The 23,817-nt window shown below is 45.5% G+C and overlaps 2 protein-coding genes across 2 annotated transcripts in view; one reads left to right on the top strand and one right to left on the bottom strand.

The window, feature by feature from the left end:
• GOLGA6B (golgin A6 family member B) overlaps positions 1-8,905 on the top strand; it is a 30,960-nt gene extending 22,055 nt beyond the window's left edge. The window contains 11 exon segments of the mRNA XM_063640176.1: positions 579-665; positions 774-881; positions 1,075-1,162; positions 1,558-2,087; positions 2,364-2,432; positions 3,764-3,839; positions 4,267-4,355; positions 4,920-5,022; positions 5,100-5,200; positions 5,296-5,452; positions 5,539-8,905. Coding sequence (XP_063496246.1) covers positions 579-665; positions 774-881; positions 1,075-1,162; positions 1,558-2,087; positions 2,364-2,432; positions 3,764-3,839; positions 4,267-4,355; positions 4,920-5,022; positions 5,100-5,200; positions 5,296-5,452; positions 5,539-5,753 — 1,623 coding nt within the window. The 3' untranslated portion in view covers positions 5,754-8,905.
• A 6,143-nt stretch (positions 8,906-15,048) lies between these two features.
• Positions 15,049-15,740, bottom strand: HIGD2B (HIG1 hypoxia inducible domain family member 2B). The gene has a single exon (XM_055277883.2). It carries the CDS (start codon positions 15,627-15,629, stop codon positions 15,309-15,311), a length of 321 nt encoding a protein of 106 aa, XP_055133858.2. The 5' UTR covers positions 15,630-15,740; the 3' UTR covers positions 15,049-15,308.
• Positions 15,741-23,817: the final 8,077 nt, after the last annotated feature.

The following is a 23,817-nucleotide window of genomic DNA, read 5'->3' as shown; positions in this document are numbered from 1 at the left end:
TGCCTGGGAGACACCTCCCTTCTATACCTTCTGAGTTTGGGACTATATGAATGTATGATCCTTTCAAAAAGCAAACAAAAGATTAATTTCCCCCTTCCTATCTGTGCCCCCACCCCCAGCAAGAAAAATGGGCTTAGAGAATAGGATAGACCTGGGTGTTCAAATCCCAGCTCTGTCTAAGTGATCTTAGGCAAGCACTTAACCTCAAACACTCGATGTTTTTCATCTACAGAATAGAGGTAATCCTAGTAACTCTCATATGGTGGTTGTGAGGATTAAATGGGATTGCTAGCATGGAACCTGGTGAAGCACTCCATAACGGTGCAAACAGTGGTAGTAATAACAGCAATAACAATAGCAATATTATCTGATCTCTCTGGGCCTCTGTTAGCCAGCTGTAAATTCGATCTCTTTCCCTGTCCCTTCCAACTTTACTGAGTTCTTTTAATAACCAGGCCATGGGCTTGGAAATGCCTTGATCTTTACTAACCGAGTTGTATATTGAGCCTAGCCCTAGCCCTTTTAAGGGGCACTGCCTGGGCTCCCCAGATCGAAACTTCTCACTCTTCACCATCCAGTCCTTGAGCTGCAGTGAAGCGATCCTCCAGCGGCAGTTACAGCAGACCATAAAGGAGCGGGCGCTGCTGAATGCCCATGTAACACAGGTGAGGCTTTGCAGAGGGAGGGATGTGGAAGGAAGATGACCCCAGGTGGCCAGGAGCAGGTGAGGACCAGTGACAGCCCTTCCTAACTTCTGTGCCCATTTCTTGCAGGTGACAGAGTCACTTAAACAAGTCCATCTACAAAGAGCGGAGTATGCTCATTGTATAAAAGCAGAGAGGGCCCGGTGGCAGGAGAGGATGAGAAAAGTGTTGGTGGAGGTGAGACCTGACCCTTCAGCCCCCCACCTTAGATAGGTCACTGAATCTTTCTGGGCATCTGTAAAATGGGAATAGTACAGCCAGAGGTGGTCATGGGTCTGGGCTTTGTGGAGATGGGGGCAGAGAGGGAGATGGTAGCCTGTCCAGCCACCAGCCCCTCTCTCCAGGGCCCTTTCCCCTGTGCTTTGGGCAGACTCTCCTATTGAAGGAGGAGAAGAAGCATGACATACATGGGATACAGGAGCTGGAGAGGAGCTTGTCCGGCCTCCAAAATCAGATGGGTAAGATGGTGCTGGTGTGACCTGGGAGCAGGACTGGCATCAGAGGTCTGTGGGGGTGGCTTAGAATGCCCCAGGGAGGTGAATGGATGGAAGGGCTTTGAGGCAGAGGGAAAGAGGTCTGTGCCAGGAGATGGCAAGTTTTGTCATCTCCATAAGCCTCAGGGTCCCCATCAGCAAAGAGGAAGGAGTGCCCGTTGTCAGCCACCCACAGTGCTCTCTATGTGAAAGTGGCTTGGAAATTGGCTACCATCGGGTGCGAGGAATCATTAGCAGTGAGGCCAAGTTTGGGAACCCTGAGAGGAGCTGTGCATCAAGAGGAGGGCTTTTTTTTTGAGGGGTGGGTGGGTAGGGGGGTGGGGAATCCAGAGGCCCTTATTGTCTGCTTCGTTTCTCAGCTGAGCCCCCATCCCTGGCGCCCCCAGCAGTGACCTCTGTGGTGGAGCAGCTACAAGATGAGGCCAAACAGCTGAGGAAGGAGGTGGAGGGTCTGGAGGGAAAGCTCCAATCCCAGGTGCAAAACAATCAGGCCTTGAGTCTCCTGAGCAAGGAACAAAAGCAGAGGCTCCAGGAGCAGGAGCAGAGGCTCCGAGAGCAGGAGGAGCAGAGGGCGCGGGAGCAGGAGAGACTGTGTCAACAAAAGGAAATGCTACGGGAGCAGGGCGAGAGGCTGCGAAAGCAGGAGCAGAGGCTGCGAAAGGAGGAGGAGAGGCTGCGAAAGGAGGAGGAGAGGCTGCGAAAGGAGGAGGAGAGGCTGCGAAAGCAGGAGGAAAGGCTGTGGGTCCAGGAAGAGAGGCTATGGGAGAAGGACGAGAGGCTACAGAAGCAGGAGGAGAGGCTGCGAAAGCGGGAGGAGAGACTCGCGCTCTCCCAGAACCGCAAGCTCGACAAGCAGCTGGCCGAGCCACAGCGCGGCTTCGAGGATCTGGTGGGTTGCCCCACCTGGGGAGCCTGCCCTCATCCCTGTCCCTCCAGGCCTTTGTTTCCCCACCTGTAAAATGGGGCAGTGTAGCCCTCACATGAAATGGTACTTCTAAAGGCACCTGTGAGCTACAGCTCATCAGGCCCTGCTCTGATGGCTGTGGGGGAGAAGGGATGATTTTTCGAACCTGTCTCCACCCTTCCCGGTGACATGGGAGGCAGACACCAAGTTCTGGTGTCTCCAGCTGCAGTGGGTCGCCACTGATTACTTCTCTCTGTGCAGAACAACGAGAACAAGAGCGCACTGCATTTAGAGCAGGGAGTAAAGAAGCTGCAGGAGAAGCTAGACAAGGTGAAGGAGATGGTAACCTCCACCCCATCCAAGAAGGGCTGGGAGGCGGGCACCAGCCTCTGGGGAGGGGAGGTGCCAGGCCAAAGGCAGCTCTAGCTGGGGGGCAGGTGACCCCAGCACCCTCCAGGGCAGCCCTATGACTGTTTCTTGCTTCCTGCCCTCTGACTTTTAGAGGTGGGTAGCCCTGGGCTCCTCCCAGATCTGGACATCATCATCCCAGTTAGAGGCATGGAGCCCCCCAGTCATAGGGGAAGAGACAGTGGTACAAGAGGCTCCTTATCTGGGCATGGTGGCTCGCACCTGTAATCCCAGCACTTTGGGAGGCTGAGGCAGGAGAATCACTTGAGGTCAGGAGTTTGAGACCAGCCTGGCCAACATAGCGAAACCTCACCTCTACTAAAATTACAACAACAACAAAAAATTAGCCAGGCATGGTGGCGCATGCCTGTAATCCCAGCTACTCAGGAGGCTGAGGTATAAGAATCGCTTGAGCCCAGGTGGTGGAGGTTGCAGTGAGCTGAGATTGCACCACTGCACTCCAGCCTGGGACACAGAGTGACACTGTCTCAAAACAAAACAAAAAAGCCTCCTTAGATTCAAACTGGATTCTGGCCTGGGTTCCGCTGGTCACCGTTCAACTACTGTTCATCTCTTAGTCTCTGTTTCTGTAACTTCAAAAGGAAGTTAGCATTTTCCTTGCAGAGGTGCTGAGGATTGAATGAGAGAATACATGGAAAGCATTAGGCATGTAGCACACTTAGCAGATGGTGGTTGGCTCCCTCTGCTTTTCCACCAGTCTGTGGCCTACAGTTTAAACGGTGGGAAGAAGGACATGAGATTTGAGGCTGGGGAAGGAGGTATGGGGTTCTAGGCAAGGGAGGAAGCCTCTTAGGCCTGGAGCAAGGGGCCAGGGTCCTGGGCAGGTGACAGAGCCCCACAGTGCCCTTGCTACCCTATTAATGGTCCCAGAATCTGGAAGCCAGCCACCACGTGCCCTCATGCCCAGGGTCTTCCTGCAGGTGGAGCTGAAGAGCCAAGAGTCTCAGAGTCTGCAGCAGCAGCAGCGAGACTAGTACCTGGGTCACCTGCAGCAGTACGTGGCCACCTATCAGCAGCTGACCTCTGAGAAGGAGGCGCTGCACAGGCAGTTACTGCTGCAGACCCAGCTTGTGGACCAGCTGCAGCAGCAGGAAGCTTGGGGCAAAGCAGTGGCTGAGATGGCCCGCCAAAAGTTGCAGGAGACCCAGGGGAGGGAGTTGCTGAGGACGGGGCCCCGAGGGGGATGACCTGGCAACCTCTGTGCCTTCTCACTCTGCTTCTTGTCCCCTTAGGAGCACCTAGAAGCTGCCAGCCAGCGGAACCAACTGCTGGAGACCCAGTTGAGCCTCATGGCTCTCCCTGGAGAAGGTACAGGAGACCACTCAGAGGAAGAGGAGAGAGCCCACGAGGAATGGGGGACTGTTAGCAGCATAGGATTGAAGGGTTGGAAGAGACCTTTAGAACAGCTGGTAGTTATGCCAACCGGGTGTCTGCACTAAGTTCGGCATCAATATGGTGACCTCCTGGGAGCAGGGGGCCACCAGGTTGCCTAAGGATGAATGAACTGGCCCAGATCAGAAAGGGAGCAGGTCAGGACTCCCGCACCGACTGGTAGTGGGACTGTGCCTGGGCAATATAGCAAGATCTTGGTTCTTAAAAGGAAAAATAACAGCAGCTCATTCCCCTTTGGGGAGGGTCTGGCTCAGGGTTACACAGTGAGGGTGGGGACAGAGGTGGGCCCACAGTACCACCTTTGTTGGGTTGTCTGAGGACCCCTCTGGCCACCTCCCTACAGGAGATGGAGAACATCTGGACAGTGAGGAGGAGGAGGCGCCTCGGCCCACGCCAAACATCCCGGAGGACCTGGAGAGCCGGGAGGCCACGGTGAGCCTGACTTTCCCTGCCCCACTTTGCCACCTTCCTCTGTGGTCCCTCCCAGACCCCCTTATGCTCTTGGTTTTCCCGCCTTCGGATTTCTCTGGCCCCTCACCCCTTCTGGGAGCCAGTGGTCAGACACCTTGTCACCTGTGACCAACAGGTGCACTCTCTGAGGCCCCAAGGGAAGGGGCTGTGCTTCACCTCCCTGCCTCATTTGTTCTGTCTATGCCCCTACAAGAATACTCACCTCTTGCCTTCAAGTGGCATTTTTCAACTCCGCTGGAGCCAGTTCCCAGGAGGAGCAGGCACGGCTATATGGGCAGTGGAAGGTGCGAAGGCTGTGCTGCCTGCACCTGGCTCATCTGGTGGCCTTGGCCTGGAAGGAGCCAGAGGCAGAGGCCCCGGCCCCAGGGAGGACTGGGGGTGAGTTTGTGTGTGGGGAGAGCTACCGGGCCCTGAAGGAGGCCATGGAGAAGGTGAAGGTGAGCGAGTCCTGGCATGGGCCTAGAAAAGTGGGGGCGGGGCACAACAGGTCACTCCCAAGATGTGACCCCATTATTTTGGCTCCAGAGCAGCTTTATGGACCTCCTGAAGGAGAAGGCGGACGGGAAGGAGCAGGTGGAGAAACTAGAGCTTGAAGTCATCCAGCCCTCTGGAGCGACAGATGGCATGAGTGAGTGGGAGGCCAGGGCACGGGGAGCTGCAGGGCCATCGGAGGGACCCTAGTGTCTGAGCCGTGTCCTCTCGCAGGAGAGTCCTTCACCGTATATGAAAGCCAGGGGGCAGTGCCAAACACGCGGCACCAGCAGATGGAGGATGTCATCAGGCTGGCCTGGAACAAGGAGATCAAGGTAGGGCGTGCAACATCTCTGCGGGGGTGGGGGTCGGCATGGGTGCTGGCGCAGGCTCCAGGGTGGGAGCTGAGCACCCCTCCCTTCAGGTGAAGCTGCTGGAGCTGCTGGAGCTGCAAGATCTGGTGTTGCCCCTTGTGGGCAACCACGAGAGTCATGGCAAATTCCTCACCGCTGCCCAGAACCCTGCTGATGAGCCCGCTCCAGGGGCCCCAGCCCCCCAGGAACTTGGGGCTGCCGGTGAGCAGGATGGCGAGTGGAGCCCACGGGCGGGGTGGGAAGGCAGGAGCAGGGGAGGTTTGCATTGTGCTCAGACACCCGCCTCCTTCTCTCCAAAGATTTTTATGAGGTGAGCCTGGACGACAGCGTGGAGCCTGCACCAGGAGCGGCCAGGGAGGGTTCTCCCCATGACAACCCCACTGCACAGCAGATCGTGAAGCTGCTTCCTGTAATGCAGGACACCCAGGAGCACCCAGGCTTGCCTAGCAAACCCTGCGTGCCATTCTTTTACCGGGCAGCCAAGAACAGGGAGACAAACATCATCATCATCTAAGAGCTGGTCAAGAAATTTAAAAACAACAACAAAAAGTGATGGGGTTAATCTCCTACACAATTCATTTACTCCATTTGAATGTTAGAGCCACTCACATTTATTTGTGTTTCTAATTTACCGTTTAAATTTATTTGTAAAAAGTTAAGGGAGAGTTGGTCTTTCCCTGATGTTCACTCTGGCATCCTTTAGCATTTTTGTTTTTAATTTGATAATTGTAGGTCATTAGCACGCAGATCGAGTTTGCCCTTAGGTGGTGGGAATTCAAACACACAAAGACCCACTATTTGCACAAAACTATTCTTACTGGTTTGGAACAGGCTGCCATGCTTTTTTAATGTTATTGCAGCATGTATATTCATTACAGAATTCAGATAAAATTTGCTTATATTCTGCTATTACATTTGATTGAATCTTAACCACAGTGAGCTCTTCATTAGCTCAATATGTGGCTTGCCCTCAAGTGCGCGTCGTTTATTACTTTGTAATATGCCACTGTGAGTACTGACCTTTAGAGTTGTTTAAAGGCTGAGAACTGGAAACAGCCTTTCTCCTATTTTCTGTGTATTGGGGATGGGAATAATAACATTTTGGGGAGCTTTTTAAATCTCACGGAAGAGGAAAGTGGCCTGCTCTGGCAGGTGTGTGCAGGATAGAGTGTTTCATTTGTTCTGGTGCCAAGAATGAGCGCTGTACTATGGTAGTTCCCTTAGGATTTGTATGTGCTCTGGGCTCATGAGGATATTGCATCATGAGCTGCAGCAGTTGTACCCTTTCTCGATGACCTGAAAAGGGATTATTTCTGAGGAATGAAAGGCTCCCATCATTGACTGTGGATGTGGAAAACCTTTTCTAGCTTAGAGCGTTTATATCTACAATACATTTTAAAGTCAGAGTTCATGTTACCTGTTTTAATCACATGAGTATATGTCCCAGTCCACAAAAGGGCACTGGTTGGCATTCTTCTTAATGTATTTAGTAAAGATTGTAAGAAATCCTTTAAGAGCTTAAATGTCCCTGGAAGAGGCATACAGGCTCTAGTCAAGAATGAATTCGAGTGAAGGAAAGCTGTGTGACACTTGGCTTTCCTCTATGTTCATGGAGCTTCTTTGAGGCTAGAAGATTGGTTTTTACCATCTAGACCTCTCTGGCTCATACCTATTCGTCAGCCACATTGGTTACTCTGACATAGGAATTTACTTCTTTTCTTTGAATGGAAAACACTTTAAAAATAATAACAACCATTATTATAAACCAATATATGTGAGAGTACTTAGTTGAAACAAAAAGGAGTTTTAGTAGACAGTACTATACTACATATGAAAATCAAGGCGAAGTTTATGCAACTTAAAATGTTTACAAGCCACAATGCAATCTAATGTTTGTGAATGTCAAAGTATTACGAGGAAAAGTGTCTATACAATCACAGAGTTATGTTTCCTCACAAAGTTCTTCACAAAGAGTGAAATATGTTTTTATACCTCTTGGTTTCAGTTAGAGGCATATTTTGTGCCATATTTATGTTAGTGTGCCTATACATGATGAATGAATTATTTCAGTCATACATTGCCTAAATCATGACTTTAAGATGCTTGGGAAAGAATCAACAGCTAAAACCTCATGAAGTTCTAATGTCTGTGTTCCAAAATACATCACATTATTAGGATGCAGGGAGAGATGTATGTGCGCTCCCTGGGGTGGGCATTTCTAGTTACTAGACCATCTCCATTTTTAGCATTTGGCATCCTCATGATGCTTTTATAAATATGACATTAATAGGAGAGCAATAGTACAGTTTTACAGATGGAATAACAGATGTGCCTGCATTCACTGAAAGAGTACAAATATTAAGTCCTTGTGACTTCAACTGACTCTTCCAAATTGTATGAATTTATCAATATATTAGATAAACTCAGTTTCAGAATGATAAAGAAAAACTGTTAGACCAAATAATGTGGCTACTTAACAGTGGCAGGATTTCCAGCCCGAGGGTTTAAAATGGACTTAAGGTCCTGCTCTTGCCTTTTATTTTCTGAACTTGCCGCTTTTGCATTCTTTGAGTTCAGTTTAAAGACAGTTACTTTAAGTCCATTTTAAACCCTTGGGCTAGAAATCCTACCACTGTTAATTAGCCACATTATTTGGTCTAACAGTTTTTCTTTATCATTCTGAAACTGGGTTTACCTAATACATTGATAAATTATTTCAAAGGTATTTTTATAGTTCAAATCACTTCACTTTTACCCTGACACATATAAATGACTAGGAATGACCGTCAGATAGAGTTCAGCATCTGTAACCAATCTGACAATAATGTGTTCATCAGGTACCTATGGATTAAATCACGCACTGGCATATTTAAGCTGAATGTCAGTCTGGAAAATAAATGTACTATATTAACTGAAATACCACTCTTTGTGTAGGTATTTTGTCATATATTTAACAAAAAACTAAAAAGAATGGAAATCGTGTGACAGTAACTTAAGTCTTTCTTCAAAGTGCATGCAGTTTTTTGCAATACCTCATTCAGCCAAGTATTTGTTCTCTTCCTCATTCAGTATAAGGCAGCTTTCAATTTGCTTGGAAGGCAACATTAGAAGGTTAGAGATCATCAGAAACAGAATTTTAAAATGTGAGTTTAACTGAATAAATGTGAATTTCTGTAGGAAGTAAAGAATCAAAATACCTATCTAAAGACTGCAATATATGATAATTATTTTTAAAGTATTTGATTAAACCTGATAGGTTTTCTCGAAATGAAAAAAATCAGTTCTAAAACCAAAGCTAATTTTTTGAAAATGTGAAAATGTAAATCAGCCCTATCCATAATATAATTTCTCTAAAACTTTATCTTAGTCATTTTAAAATAATTATTCAAAAATGTAACTGCTATCTTAATGTTTTGAAATAAGTTAAAACATTTTAAATATGAATACTGTAGTTTAAAAGAAAGAAACCAGGGGAAGGAAAAGTAAAGAAAGAAATGCCAATTCCAGTCCAAAGCTTTATTTGCCAAGTTTTCTTAGAATGACTTTTACCTATTTATGAATTCTTACAAACAGAATGTATAATGGAAATACTGACTTTTGCCTAAAGTGGCATTGTTGACTGCTGTGATGTTACTGTAATGTAATTATTAAATTGTTGCAAAGTGCTGTTTTTGCCTTAAAATTTTGTGTGTCTTGAAAACTATAGTATTAAATACTATAGCGTGCAAATAATGGGCACGCTTGGCATGAGATAATCTGTTTTTATTTTTACAAAATTGTAACTATATAAGTGTGTTTATTAAAAGAACAAACAGTTATGGGATAAAAGAGTTATGGGATAAAAAATGTGGAAAAGTGTGTCAAAAAAAGTAGAAAAAAGTTGTATGAAAAGTTATTTTAAAAGTTATGAAAAAGAAGTTATGAGATTAAAAAAAAAGTCACGGGATATAAATAAAAATAAATAAAAGCAGGCCCCTGTCAGCATAAGCCTGAAGAAGTGGGTCTGGAGTCTCCTCCCCCACCATGTCCCTACTACCCCTTCCCAGTCACCCCTTTACCATTAGGGTAGCAAGACAAGACCCCTGTCTAATGGGGGGAGAAAAACAGACCCTTTGCCACCTTGACCAGGGCTGAGTCCTTCAATTTCTGGATGATGATGATTGTTACTGAAGAGCCAGAGGCTGGTGGAGCTGGTTTGTTTGGAGGAGGCCTGATGGCCTCCCTACTCTCACCAAAGCAACTTTCCCTCAGGGGGCTCCCATCTTCTTCTTCAGAGAGGCAGCTGAGGCGGGACAGTGGGGCTAACTGTAGAGCAGGCGAGGGCACGGGCTGCTGGGGTGGACCCCCTTCCCCAGTGTACATATAGTATCTGTGTAACATTTTGTATATTCCGGGGGGTAGGGCTGCCCCCTGTATTGTACCTAGTGGAGGTTGGAGCTGGCATATGGGGAGGAGGTTCTAATCATTATTTGCATCTGGGAAACGTATTTATTGCTAGCATAGGACAGAGGAAGGAGGCAGGGATGGGGTTGTGGCTCCCTGGTGATGCGACTCCTGTTTATTTTGCTTTTGATTTTGGAATAAATGGATTTAGCCATACTGCTCAGCCTGGTGGGTTCCCGTTTCCCTCACTGGGTCCTGGAGTTTGTGCCACTGAATGAGGAGCCCCAGAGTCACCTGAGCATGTCCGGCTGGGCTGTTGGGGACCTTCCAGGCCTGTTACCTTTATGCTGCCTAGTGACACCTGGTGGATTTCATGGGGACTGCCATGGCGCCTATGGGGCACAGTCTAGCCCTGACAGCCAACAGGCTCAGAAGCCTGATCTAGCGGTGGCTGGGAAGACAGATGCCAGCACCCAAGGGCACTGACTGCCATCCACCCCAGGCGTCTTCCGTTCCGTCCCCCTGCCTCCTTCTCCTGTCTGCACCTGGTGGCCTGTTCTGTCTGTCCCTCCAGAGTGCCGGCTGCCCTGAAGGCTCCTCGAGGCTGAGTTCATGGCCCTGCCCCTAGTGGCCAGAGCCGGCTTCACAGGATAACAGCCAGCTAAGATCCAGGGGCTTTCCAGGAAAAGTGTCCCTTGAAAAGGGTGTGGCCTTTTCACTGCTCCCAAAAGCACCAGAGAAATGGCTTGGCCCTTTCCCTCCCCTGAGCTCCACAAAGAACACAGCCAGCAGAGGACACATTCCCTGTCATACGAGGGACAGGAAGACTGGTAGAGATGTCAGGCCACAGGCTGCCAGCACAGCACCCCCATGCTTGGCCACGGGAGTGCTGGAGGAATGGTGGGGGCTGGCTGTCCACTGGCTGGGCATGACAGAGAGACTCACTGGAGGTGGTGCACTTTGGAGGGGTGATGTCAGGGGACATATTTGGGTCTCAGTAAAGAGATCTGTTCTTTTTAAATTTCTGCATCTAGTTGCCTATACCCGATGATGACACATAGCAACTTATTTTTCACTTTCTAAAGACAGGATATCACGCAAAGAGATCAAGCTGCCCTTCTATAAATATAACTCAATTGCCTTCCAGCCATAGGCTGCATGCTTCAAGTTGTTTTCAGAAATAAGAAATGGGTTGAGCTGAACCACCTATAGCCTTATATGGAGAGTTCCCACTGTGACCTGTAGCACATGCGAATTGACTTGCTTAATGTATGAAACCAATGGAAATGAGATGAAAAATCCTATTCTCATGCAAGCCCGTTGGGTTATGCAGAGACACAGTAGCACAGACACAGCCCTAACTACAGCCTGCCCTCCGGAAAACATGTGTCTGTTCATATGGAAATGACACAAGTCTAGTGCTTGTCTGAAAGTCATGCAGCAAAACAAAAATGTCTCTGCAAAACCGGGGAGAGTTTTTTTTACAATGACTTTAACTTTGAGGGTGCTCTTTAGCAGAGGCTTTTGATAAAGGAAGAATTCTATCAACCAGGATCACTGAGGAGGAATGAATTTATAACTACCTTTTTTAAGGCTAGAAGAGACCTTAATTAAATTCCTTCTATTTACAAAGGAGGGAACTGAAGTCCAGAAATGACAAAAGATTTGGCAGCTTTAAAGAATCCATCCAGCCCCTCCATGAAAAGGAAATAAGCCAATGTTGAGTTTCAGTATTCTAAACTTTTGGAAAGTGGTAAAAATGAAGGATATTGAACAAAAATTCTAGTTTTTTTTTCTATCTTGTTCAGTTAGTGTCAACATGCTGTAAGTTTTCATAATTTTTTTTTTTTTTTTTTTGGTTTTTCTTTTTTTTGAGATGGAGTTTGACTCTTGTTGCCCAGGCTGGAGTGCAATGGTGCGATCTCAGCTCACTGCAACCTCCACCTCCTAGGTTCAAGTGATTCTCCTGCCTCAGCCTCCTGAGTAGCTGGGATTACAGGCATGCACCACCACGCCTGGCTAATTTTGTATTTTTAAAATAGAGACAGGGTTTCTTCATGTTGGTCAGGCTGGTCTTGAACCCCCAACCTCAGGTGATCCGCCTGCCTCAGCCTCCCGCAGTCCTGGTATTACAGGCGTGAGCCACTGTGCCCAGCCTGTTTTTTTCTGAGATGGAGTCTTGCTCTGTTGCCCAGGCTGGAGTGCAGTGACGCAATCTTGGCTCACTGCAACCTCTGCCTCACAGGTTCAAGAAATTCTCCTGCCTCAGCCTCCCGAGTAGCTGGGACTACAGGCGCACACTGCCACACCTGGCTAATTTTTTTTTGTATTTTAGTAGAGACGGGGTTTGACAGTGTTGCCCAGGCTGGTCTCGAACTCCTGAGCTTAGGCAATCCACCCACCTCAGCCTCCCAAAGTGCTGGGATTACAGGCGTGAGCCACCACACCCTGCCTGGTTAATTTTTATGACAATAAAAATATTCTCATAAAATTTGGGAAATTCCAAAACCTATGGAGAAGAAAATTTAAATTATCCATAATCCCACAATTTATTCATTTGCTTATTTGAGCAACAAATAAAAGTGCACACCTTAAGAGCAGGGCATGTTCCAAGACTGACTATCCAGAAATGGTAGCCTCTAACTGATTCCCTTCCAACCCGTTTCTCAGTGCACTACTACTAATAATTTTAAAATCAGATTATTTAGTTTTGAAATCTCCTTTTCACCTAATATATCATAAGCCTTTTTCCAGGTTATCAAATAATATTCCAAGCTATGATTTTAACAGCTGCATAACATCACATCATATAAATTTACACTGATTTATTAAACCATTCTACTTGGGACATAATAAGATGATCAATTTTTCAATATTATAAATAATGTTGCACGTAATATTCTTTGGCCACATACCTGATTATCTTTGAAAACTTCCCTAGAATTCAGATTGTTAGATCAAAGCCTTAAATATTTTTAAGATTTTAAATACACAATACTCAACTGCTTTCTTGAAAGACTGTAATAGTTTTACTTCTACCAGCTGCAAGAGTGTCTTTCAGTCATAGAGCAAAGCCCACACCTCAAAACAATGAGTGTTAGCTTAAAAAAAGTCATTGTCAACTGAGTTCGAATGGTTTTTCCTTTAATTTGCAGTTCTTACTTGGCAATGGTAAGTCAAACTTTCCAAAAAAACTTTGTTCTGTTTTTTCATAAATTATATATGCATACTTTTTGTCATTTTCTATGGAACTGTTAATATTTCTTCTTAGCATTCTAGTCTTAATATTTCTCAGTGAGGGATTTTTCTGATTGCATTCTGAGATCTAGCCTCCTGGCTGGGGCAGTAAGAGGTGGGATGGAGAAAGGGCGGGAGTCAGAGCCAGGCTTGTTCTCTTAGTCCTTCCACAATCACCAAGGTGTGACCTGGGCCAACTCTTAGTATTTCTGGGCTTCAGTTTCCTCCTCTGTAAATAGAAGGGTCTTAATTAAGGTCCCTTCCAGTCCTATAAAAGGGAGTTAGAGATCTGTAGTTTCAAAGCTTCTTTCACTATCATGATTTGAAGGAGGTAGTGCTAGTGGGTAAACATCAAACCGTAAGCTTGTTTCCCCAGTTCTAACCTACCACTACCACCTACCACTGAGAAAATCATTTCAAGGCTCTTAGTTTTCTGATCTGTAAATGGAAACCTCGTTTTACAGATTTGTTGTAAAAATTATGTGGAAATAATAGAAATCAGGCCAGGCGTGGTGGCTCACGCCTGTAATCCCAGCACTTTGGGAGGCTGAGGTGGGCAGATCACCTGAGGTTGGGAGTTTGAGACCAGCCTGACCAACATGGCAAAACCCTATGTCTACTAAAATGCAAAATTAGCCGGGCGTGGTGGTGCATGCCTGTAATTCCATCTACTTGGGAGGCTGAGGCAGGAGAATTGCTTGAACTCAGGAGGCGGAGGTTGCAGTGAGCGGAGATCATGCCATTGCACTCCATCCTGGGCAATAAAAGTAAACTCCATCTCAAAAATAATAATAATAATAATAATAGAAATCAAAGTGTATAGAGTATAATATACCACAGACAGGCGGGATGCAGTGGCTCATGCCTGTAATCCCAGGACTTTGGGAGGCCGAGGCGGGTGGATCACCTGAGGTCAGCAGTTCGAGACCAGCCTGGCCAACATGGTGAAACCCCATCTCTACTAAAAATACAAAAATTAGCCGGGCATGACCACTCACTAGAGTGACTCTAATCCCAGCTACTTGGGAGGCTGAGGCAGGAGAAAAGCTTGAACCTGGGAGGTGGAGGTTGCAGTGAGCTGAGATCGTGCCATTGCACTCCAGCCTGGGCGACAAGAACAAAACTCTGTCTGAAAAAGGAAGAAAGGAAGGAAGGAAGGAAAGAAGGAAGGAAGGAGAGAGAGAGAGAAAGAGAGAAAGAAAGAGAGAAAGAAAGAAAGAAAGAAAGAAAGAAAGAAAGAAAGAAAGAAAGAAGAAAGAAAGAAAGAGAGAAAGAGGGAAGGAAGGAAGGAGACCATATTCATACTAGTAGCTGCTTATGACTAATAGAAGTAAGGATGAGGATTAGAAGCAATTTCAACTTTATAATACATTCTTTCCTTTATATAATAACAATGAAAAAGACAGCCAGGCATAGTAGCTCATGCCTGTAACCCTAGTGCTTTGGAAGGCTGAGGTGGGAGGATCATTCGAGCCCAGGAATTTGAGACCAGCCTGGGCCACAGAGCAAGACTCCATCTCTACAAAAACTTTAAAACAATTAGCCAGGTATGGTAGCCTGTGCCTCTAGTCCCAGCTACTAGGGAGGCTAAGGCAAGAAAATCATGTGAGCCCAGGATGTCGAGGCCGCAGTGAGCTATGATAGTGCCACTGCACCTGCACTCCAGCCTCGGTGACAGAGTGAGACCTTGTCTCTCTTTAAAAAAAAAAATGAAGCAAGTATAACAAAATATTAACAATAGTCAGTGTTGACTCTGTGGTAGGAACATAGTTGTTTGCAAGATCATGCTCTGTACTTTCCTGTATCTTAAAAAATTTCCTGGCCAGGTGTGGTGGCTCATGCCTGTAATCTCAGTACTTTGGGAGGCCAAGGCAGGCGAATCACGAGGTCAGGAGTTTGAGACCAGCCTGGCCAACATGGTGAAACCCCGTCCCTATTAAAGATACAAAAAATTAGCCGGGTGTGATGGCACGCATCTGTAATCCCAGCTACTCGGGAGACTTAGGCAGGAGAATTGCTTGAATCTGGGAGGCAGAGGTTGCAGTGAGCCGACATTGTGCCATTGCACTTCAGCCTGGGTGACAGGGCGAGACTCCATCTCAAAAAAGAAAAAAAAATTCCCCCTTCCCATACAAATATGCCTAGTTCATAAAAGCAATCCTAAAAGATTACATACAGTATGAATGTAATTTTTTACTTTTTTTATTTTTAGAGTTTATTAAGCAGGGGAGTGGAGGGGAGATGTGGCACAAATAGAAGTATGTTACATTCAAACAACAGAATCTGGGATTTTTGAAAAAATCTTTCAGTTACGGTTACAGAAGGGTCACTTCCTCCCCCAACGACACAGGGACCTCTCAAAGGAGAGGAGAGAGTAAGTCCCACGGTAGGGCCAGTGGTTGCTCCTGGGTTTTGGAATGATTTCTGCAGAGTTTTCAAGACCCTGGGCTCAGGGTCGAGACTTCATAGCGGTGGCAGCTAGACCCAGCAAGAGGGCTGCGACGGTGAAGCCCTGGGTGGCGATCCAGGTGCGCATCATGAGCTGTGAGCACTGGCTGTTGCCCTGGTGGAAGCAGTAGAGGCCGTTGGTGAGGACGGCCGCCGTGCCCAGGCAACCTATGGGTACAACTGGGTTCTCGCAGGTCTTGCGAAGGAACTTTTCCTTGAAACCCTCAGAATTGCTGTAAACAGTGGGGCTAAACCCCTCAAAGATGGGAGGCTTCGATGATTCAAAGGTGGCCTCCGGAGTCACAAAGCCGGGAGTCGCCATGCCCAGGCCACAGCTGCAGGAGAAAATCCTTTTTTTTTTTTTTTTTTTTGAGAAGGACTCTCGCTCTGTCGCTCTGTAGCCCAGGCTGGAGTGCAGTGGTGCAACCCTGGCTCACTGAAATCCAGGATTCTGTGAGTACCTCTTCTCTCTTGTAACTCCTGTCCAGTGCAGTCAGTGTGCTCTGAATAAGATGCACGGATAGAGTCTTTTAGCAAAGCAAAGAGGGAAAATAATGAGTTGAGGAAAATAATGACACAGGGAAAGTCAGAGAGAAGAGGCACTTGAGAAAGAGTAAATAAAAATTAAAAATACAGATCTGGAGCTGGTAGGGAAGAAACAGAGCTGTATGGGAGAAAAGAATACTTTCCCTTGTTGATGTATGGTCGGTGTCCCCTTTTTCTCCTCTTATTTTCTTTTGCATTCTTCCTCTGACTGACTTCTTTCTCAAGTGCCTCTTCTCTCTGACTTTCCCTGTGTCATTATTTTCCTCAACTCATTATTTTCCCTCTTTGCTTTGCTAAAAGACTCTATCCGTGCATCTTATTCAGAGCACACTGACTGCACTGGACAGGAGTTACAAGAGAGAAGAGGTACTCACAGAATCCTGGATTTCTAAAACACTTAAGCTACAAAGGTTGGTGAATATCAGAGTCCAATAGTCACATATTACACAGATGAAAACTGAAGTGCTGAGAAGGGAAATAACTTGTGTCACTCACAGAGGGAATTTTTGGTAAAGTTGGAATATGAGCCTGGGACCCACTAGGATAGCTTCCCTAATTTTCTTTTCTTTTCTTTTTTTTTTTTTTTTTAGACAGGTTCTTACTCTGTTACCCAGGCTGGAGTTCGGTGGCATGATCAAAACTCACTGTGGTCTTGACGTCCTGTGCTGAAGTGATCCTCCTGCCTTAGCCTCCCAAGTAGCTAGGAATGCAGGAGTGTGCCACCATGCCTGGCTAATTTTTTTGTATTTTAATTTTGTAGAGATGGGGTCTGGATATATTGCCCATGCTGGTCTCAAACTCTTGGACTCAAGTGATCCTCCTACCTTGTGCTCCCAAAGTGCTGGGATTAGAGGCGTGAGCCACTGCGCCTAGCCCTAGTTTCTATAATTTTCAACAGACGGAGCTCACTAGTTGGAGAGAAAGAGATTCCTGGGGGCAGCCAATTAAAACATAGAGAAATTAGAGCAACATGGTAAGAAATAATCTGATTGGGTGCAGTGGTTCGCGCCTGTAATCCCAACAGTTTGGGAGGTCAAGGCAGGAGGATCACTTAAGCCTCAGAGTTTGAGACCAGCCTGGGCAATATGGCAAAACCCCATCTCTACAAAAAATAAAAAATTAGCTGAGCATGGTGGCGCATGCCTGTAGTCCCAGCTACTCAGCAGTGTGAGGTAGGAGGATCACTTGAGCCTAGGAATTCGAGGCTACAATGAGCCATGATTGTGCCACTGCATTTCAGCCTGGGTGACAGAGCAAGAGACTCTGTCTCAAAAATAGAAAAGAAAAGAAAGAAAAAGAAAAGAAAGGAAGGAAGGAAGGAAGGAGGGAAAAAAAAAAGAAAAAGAAAAAAAGAAGGAAACAAAGAGGGCAGCCGGGCACAGTGGCTCACGCCTGTAATCCCAGCACTTTGGGAGGCCGAGGTGGGCGGATCACCTAAGATCAGGAGTTTGAGAGCAGCCTCGCTAACATGGTGAAACCTCGTCTTTACTAAAATACAAAAAATTAGCCGGGCGTGGTGGCACACTCCTGTAGCCCCAGCTACTAGGGAGGCTGAGGCAGGAGAATCGCTTGAACCAAGGAGGCAGAGGTTGCAGTAAGCTGAGATTGCACTATTGCACTCCAGCCTGGGCAACAAGAGCAAAACTGTGTCTCAAAAAAAAAAAAAAAAAAAAAAGAGAGAGAGAGAAAGAAAGACGAAAGAAAGATGGAGGATGGAGGGAGGGGGGAAGAGGAAAGAAGGAAGGGATGGAAGGATATAGTTACTAAGTAGTTATGAGCCAGAGTTATAAACTAGCCAGATGGTTTTGTGATAGGATTTGGGTAGAATGAAAATCTCAAGAGGTTAAATTCCTAAGAGGCAACTCTTCTCTCTTACTAACTATGGATTATTTTAAATGCACCAGATACCCCTCCTCGAGATGTAATGTTATACCATAAATGTTATGGGGAGAAACTGCCCAAATGAACAGACCAGCACTCACACTGAGAACAGGAATAGGGAGTAGACTATTTTGAGACTACCTTTTTAAAAAACACTTGCATTTTGGGAAAATATAAAAAAAATGTGTCCAACAGGGTTGTCCTGTTGGTACCAAAAACCTTCAGAAATTTCAGAGTATATGATGTTGGTAAGAAGCACCAAAGCAGAAAGTACCTCTTTCTGCATGCGAGAAACCATTTATGTGAGAGTGATGTTCCCTAACACAAGAAAGGGTCTCCATTAAGCAAGTGAGGGGTGGAAGGAGCTGTTGCCAGAGCCCGCCAGAATCATCCTGGTAACCAACTGCTGGTCCAAACATTTCCTACTTACATGGAACAGTGCAAAGTGCCAACAGAGTTCTCCCGACGAATGTCTTCATATTCCTTATAGATTCCCTGCTTTTGCCTGGGCAAAATAGTCCATCAACCAAAGTTTAGGTTTTCTGCTCTTCTTCCCATTCTTACCCAGCAGGTGGAGTCTACAGCCTAACTCAGCTTTGACCTCGGTAGCTAGAGGAAAAGTGGTTAAACAAAATAAAGAAGTTAGAAAGGGTTAAACAAAATAAAGAAGTCAGAAGCTGATTTACCTTTTAAAATAACAAACTTAAGTTCTTGTCTACAGTAAGCTTTATGGATCAAAAACTATTCTGACTTTTCATCTCAACAGATATTCTACACATATCACACATCAGCATACATATATGCCTCTTAGAAAATTCTGTTATTAAAACTCGAAGGAAAGATGAGATCATGAATAAACTGAGCATTTAAAAAAATTTATCTTTCATAACTTTTCAATCTAATATCTGTGTATTATAATCATTTATTTTTTCATGTACTAATTCATTTATGTATTTACCAATCAATAAATATAATCTGACGTGCACTATGATAAATGAGGTCAAAAAAAAGGAGATACCCTGATCCACACAAGATATAAAGATGAAGGGCTGGGCGCAGTGCCTCACGCCTATAATTCCAGCACTTTGGGAGGCTGAGGCAGGCAGATCACCTGAGCTCAGGAGTTCAAGACCAGCCAGGCAAACATGGTGAAAACCCGTCTCTACTAAAAATGCAAAAAATTAGCTGGCCGTGGTGGCGGGTGCCTGTAATTCCAGCTACTCAGGAGGCTGAGCCTGAGGCACGAGAATTGCTTGAACTCAGGTGGTGGAGGTTGCAGTGAGATCGTGCACTCCAGCCTGGGTGACAGAGTGAAATTCTGTCTCAAAAAAAAAAAAAAAAAAAAGTGCTATATTGAGGACTGAGACCTGAGATAGTGAGAGACAGGGATGTACAACTTGACAGGATGGGAAGAGCAGGACTGACAGGACGGGAATAGCTAAGGGACTGTCTGAGGTGGGGATGCCTGTCTGGTTCACTTGTTACTGCCTTGTTTATGTGACTTTGATAGTACTTAGCGTCTGCTGTTGACACTCAGTGGGAGATACACCTAAACCACACAGACAGCATTATTCTGAAAAGGAGAAGTTGCCAGGGAGTGTGGACCAGTAGTCTCAGTGGTCCTGTACTCTCCAAGCAGAAGTGTAGACTTCTTAGCTCTTCTTCCCTGTGACTAGCCTTCAGGTGTAATTTCCAGTATATAGTTCCTTATAAATTCTATAGCTCAGGAGAATAAATAAGAGGCTCCTTTTCCAGAAAATCCAGTATTGGTTTTCCTCCCTCGGAGGCTTAGAGTCAGAACTCTCTAAGTAGGCATGGCAGGATCCATGGAGGTGGCCACATCTCGCTTTTTTCAGTGAGTATTAGATCCCACAAGACAACCGCTCAGCTAAACATAATTAAAACTTAGGTTTTATGCTATTTGTTCCTTTCCTAAAACCCTCAGTGACTCCTTATTATCCATAGGGAACATACAAGCTAAATAAACGTGAACTTTTTTCTCCAAGCAAAACATTCTCCCCAGTGAATAGAAAATCTTGTTTTCCTGTGTTACCTTGAACCAAAATGTTTTTTTTTTTTTTTTTTTTTTTTTTTTTTTTTTTTTTTTTTGAGGCAAAGTCTTGCTCTGTCGCCCAGGCTGGAGTGCAGTGGCGCGATCTCATCTCACTGCAACCTCCACCTCCTGGGTTGAAGTGATCGTCCTGCCTCAGCCTCCCAAGTAGCTGGGATTACAGGTGCCCGCCACCACACCTTGCTAATTTTTGTATTTTCAGTAGAGATGAGGTTTTGCCAGGTTGGCCAGGCTGGTCTCAAACTCCGGACCTCAAGGGATCCATCTGCCTGCCTTGGCCTCTCAAAGTGCTGGGATTACAGGCATGAGCCACCACACTTGGACTCCTTTAAAATTAATATTATTATTATTATTATTATTGAGACAGAGTTTCGTGCTGTTGCCCAGGCAGGAGTGTGGCACTACCTTGATTATAGACGCAAGTCACTGGGCCCAGCTGTCTTTCCAGTTTTAAAGTATTATTTTTAATTATCCAAAACAAATGTGTAGTAAATAGTCGTCTTATAAATCTTTGTTTTCTTAGCATATAATTTCAGAAATAGAACTGATCAAAGGGTATGTGTATTTTTAAGGATTTATAATGCCAGATGCCTTCCAAAAGATGTTAACAACTTATCGAACTGACAGTATATAAGGGTGCTATAGAGTAATTTATTTATTTGAAAAACAAATCTTTATTGTGTAGAAATATGTATTTTAAAAATCCCCCAGAAAAGATGCTCTTCTCTCATTTCCCCATCCTATTCCTCTTCTTCCACATCTCTGATATAAAGGACATTATTAAATCTTATTAAAACTTCATCCACACTAGGCATGGTGGCTCATGCCTGTAATCTTGGCATTTTGGGAGGCCAAGGCAGGCAGATCACTTGAGGTCAGGAGTTTGAGACCAGCCTGGCCAACATGGTGAAATCCTGTCTCTACTAAAAATACAACAATTAGCTGGGCATGGTGGCTGACGCTTGTAATCCCAGCTACTTGGGAGGCCAAGGCGCGAGAATTGCTTGAACCTGGAGGTTGCAGTGAGCTGAGATCGCACCACTGCACTCCAGCCTGGGTGATAGAGTGAGACTCTGTCTAAAAATAAGATAAAATAAAATAAAATGAAAACTTCATCCAGATGTCTAGACAACACTTTAACTATGTATTCTTCTGTATTTGCAAGTTACATGTTCATATAGCCATCTACAGATACCAGTTAGCCTTTGTAATCCATTCCGCACTTAAGTTTCACCATCTACTGGCTCTTCTGTTAATCCCTTGAGGAAAAGTTTGGAATTGAGGGGTAAATCCTTTATAAGGAGAATGCTGCAGTCCATTCGCTATTCACCGCTGACCAAGCTGCCACCCGGCCCCCCTGACTGCAGTAGGCACCCCTAGACAGTCATGTAAATGGACTAGGCCTGAGTCTGTAGTTCTTTGCTCTGAAAAAGGAGACGTAATGGCTTCTACTTTCTATTTATTATTTTGTGGAAATAACAGAGGAGTTTCTCTAGAATGTTTTTTGATCCGGTGGTTAAAGAGACCTTGGACATTTAGTCCCTGAAATAAATTGTTGCATCTTTGAAGGAAAAGACGAAAGTAGTTTCTTACACTTTAGTGAAGAGGCCTTTGGAAAATTTTGTTCTAGATGTTGTATATTCTCTGCAGAGGAGTGTTGGGGATTCCCCAAATCAGTAGAACTAAAGGGTAACTGAAGAGAACAGGGAGTGACATGTCAGATTGAGAATCAGTCTTTTGAAAGTGGCAAAAAGAATACGTGTTAAAAGAAAAAATAGGGTAGAAGATAAAAAGCATAGGGCAGAATATATTAGCTTCAATTCCTCTTTTTTTTTTTTTTTGATCCTTGGGAATGATTTCTTCCTAGTTAGACTGCCAGTGTTGCATAGTAACCCCACCCATGAAGAGGACTGGAATACTGAAAAACTGCATGAAACTAAGCGCTGTGGGTTGGGCAGGGTGGCTCATGCCTGTAATTCCACACTTTGGGAGGCCAAGGTGGCTGGATTGCTTGAGCTCAGGAGCTTGAGACCAGCCTAGGTAACATGATGAAATCCCATTTCTACAAAAGATACAAAAATTAGCTGGGCGTGGTGGCATGAAGCTGTAGTCCCAGCTACTTGGGAGGCTGAGGTGGGAGGATCACTTGAGCCTGGGAGGTGGAGGCTGCAATGAGCCATGATTGTCCCACTGCACTTTCACCTGGGCAACAGAGTGAGATCCTGTCCCAAAAACAAAAAAACTAAGCACTGTGGATTAGAAATGAATAATTTTTCATCTTTATATCTTTTTTTTGAGACAGTCTTGCTCTGTCTCCCAGGCTGGAGTGCAGTGGCACAATCTCGGCTCACTTAGGCCAGGTGTTTAATTAATCTCTGAAAAGTGGAGAATTTAGCACCAGGCATGGTGCCTGGTGCCTGTAATCCTAACTACTTGAGAGGATGAGGTGGAAGTGTTAAAGGTGGAGTGCGTCCAGGTTGTTGGTGTCTTGAAAAAAGAATTGGACAAAATGCACAAAGCAAGGAAGGGACAAAGGAATTTACTGAACGTGAAAGTACACTCCAGTGTGGCAGCGGGCCTGAGCTTAGAACTTCAATGGGTCCGTTACAGAATTTTGGGGAGTTTAAATGCCCCCAGAGGATTCCATGATTCCTTCCGGTATGCCTTATGTAAATGGAGAAGATGAAGTAAAGTTACAAAGGCATTTATGGCCTATGCCCTATGGACAGAATATTACCTGTTATAGCTGAAGTGTGAATTGGCCTTATGTTCCCTACCTCCAGACCCTATTTTCCTGCTGCAGGAGGATTACTTGATCCTAGGAGTTCAACTCCAGTCTGGACATCATAGTGAGACCCCTGTCTCTGAAAAAAAATTTTTTTGAGACAGAGTTTTGCTCTTGTTGCCCAGGCTGGAGTGCAATGGCATGATCTCGGCTCACTGCAACCTCCACCTCTTGGGTTCAAGCAATTCTCCTGCCTCAGCCTCCTGAGTAGCTGGGATTACAGGAGCCAGCCACCACGCCCGGATAATTTTTTGTATTTTTAGTAGACACAGGGTTACACTATGTTGGCCAGGCTGGTCTCGAACTCCTGACCTCAGGTGATCTGCCCACCTCGGCCTCACAAAGTCCTGGGATTACAGGTGTGAGCCACCGAGCCCAGCAAGTTTTTGTTTTTTAGACGGAGTCTTCCTCTATCGCCCAGGCTGGAGCGCGGAAGTGCGATCTCGGCTCACTGCAACCTCTGCCGCTTGGGTTCAAGTGATTCTCCTGACTCAGCCTCCCGAGTAGCTGCGATTACAGGCGGGCACCACCATGCCCGACTAATTTTTGTATTTTCAGTAGAGACGGGGTTTCACCATGCTGGCCAAGCTGGAAAATTTTTTTTTCTAATAAGTGAAAGGCAGAGTATTTATCTGAAAAAAGTGGGAGACCAACAGTATCATGGGATTGTTATAAAGATTAAAAGACAGAGTGTTACTGAAATACTTAGAAGAGCTGTTATTCTATTGCTGTCCTTTCCCCTTGTATTTGGATAGATTACCGTACTTGTTTCTTCTATGTAACTCTGTCAGTGGGGTTCTCCTTCTCTTAGAGGCCTGGAGATATTTGTCTTAAATGCTTTCCCAGTTAATGAATTGGGAGAGGCAGATTTTATGTCTAAATTACAAGGGCGAGACTTAAAAGTATGAATTGGGGCTAACGTCAGTGCTCAGGTGCAGGGATCCTCCGTTTTGTTCATCACACAGCTCCTGGCACTTTAATAAATGAGGCTCAAAGAAACGACGGGCTTAGGTCATGCAGTAGTCAAATCCAGAACTCACGTTTGATTCCAAAGCCCACACGTTTTCCCAGTTTAGAAACACTAAACATTTAATTCACCGCACCGGGGGCCAGACAGGTAATGGATAACGCCTTAAGTATGTTAGGAAGGGAAGACTGTGGTAAAAAGGCGAAGAAATGTTTATCTACAGTCGCAGCCCCTATTCAGATCTATTTCACTGCCTTGCA

This window comes from Symphalangus syndactylus, chromosome 5, assembly GCF_028878055.3.
Source record: "Symphalangus syndactylus isolate Jambi chromosome 5, NHGRI_mSymSyn1-v2.1_pri, whole genome shotgun sequence".
NCBI classification, from domain to species: Eukaryota; Metazoa; Chordata; class Mammalia; order Primates; family Hylobatidae; genus Symphalangus; species Symphalangus syndactylus.
This window is presented reverse-complemented; position numbering and strand designations above follow the sequence as displayed.

Coding starts and splice junctions, on each gene's coding strand:
- HIGD2B (XM_055277883.2), bottom strand. CDS start 15,629: ATGGCGACTCCCGGCTTTGTGACTCCGGAGGCCACCTTTGAATCATCG.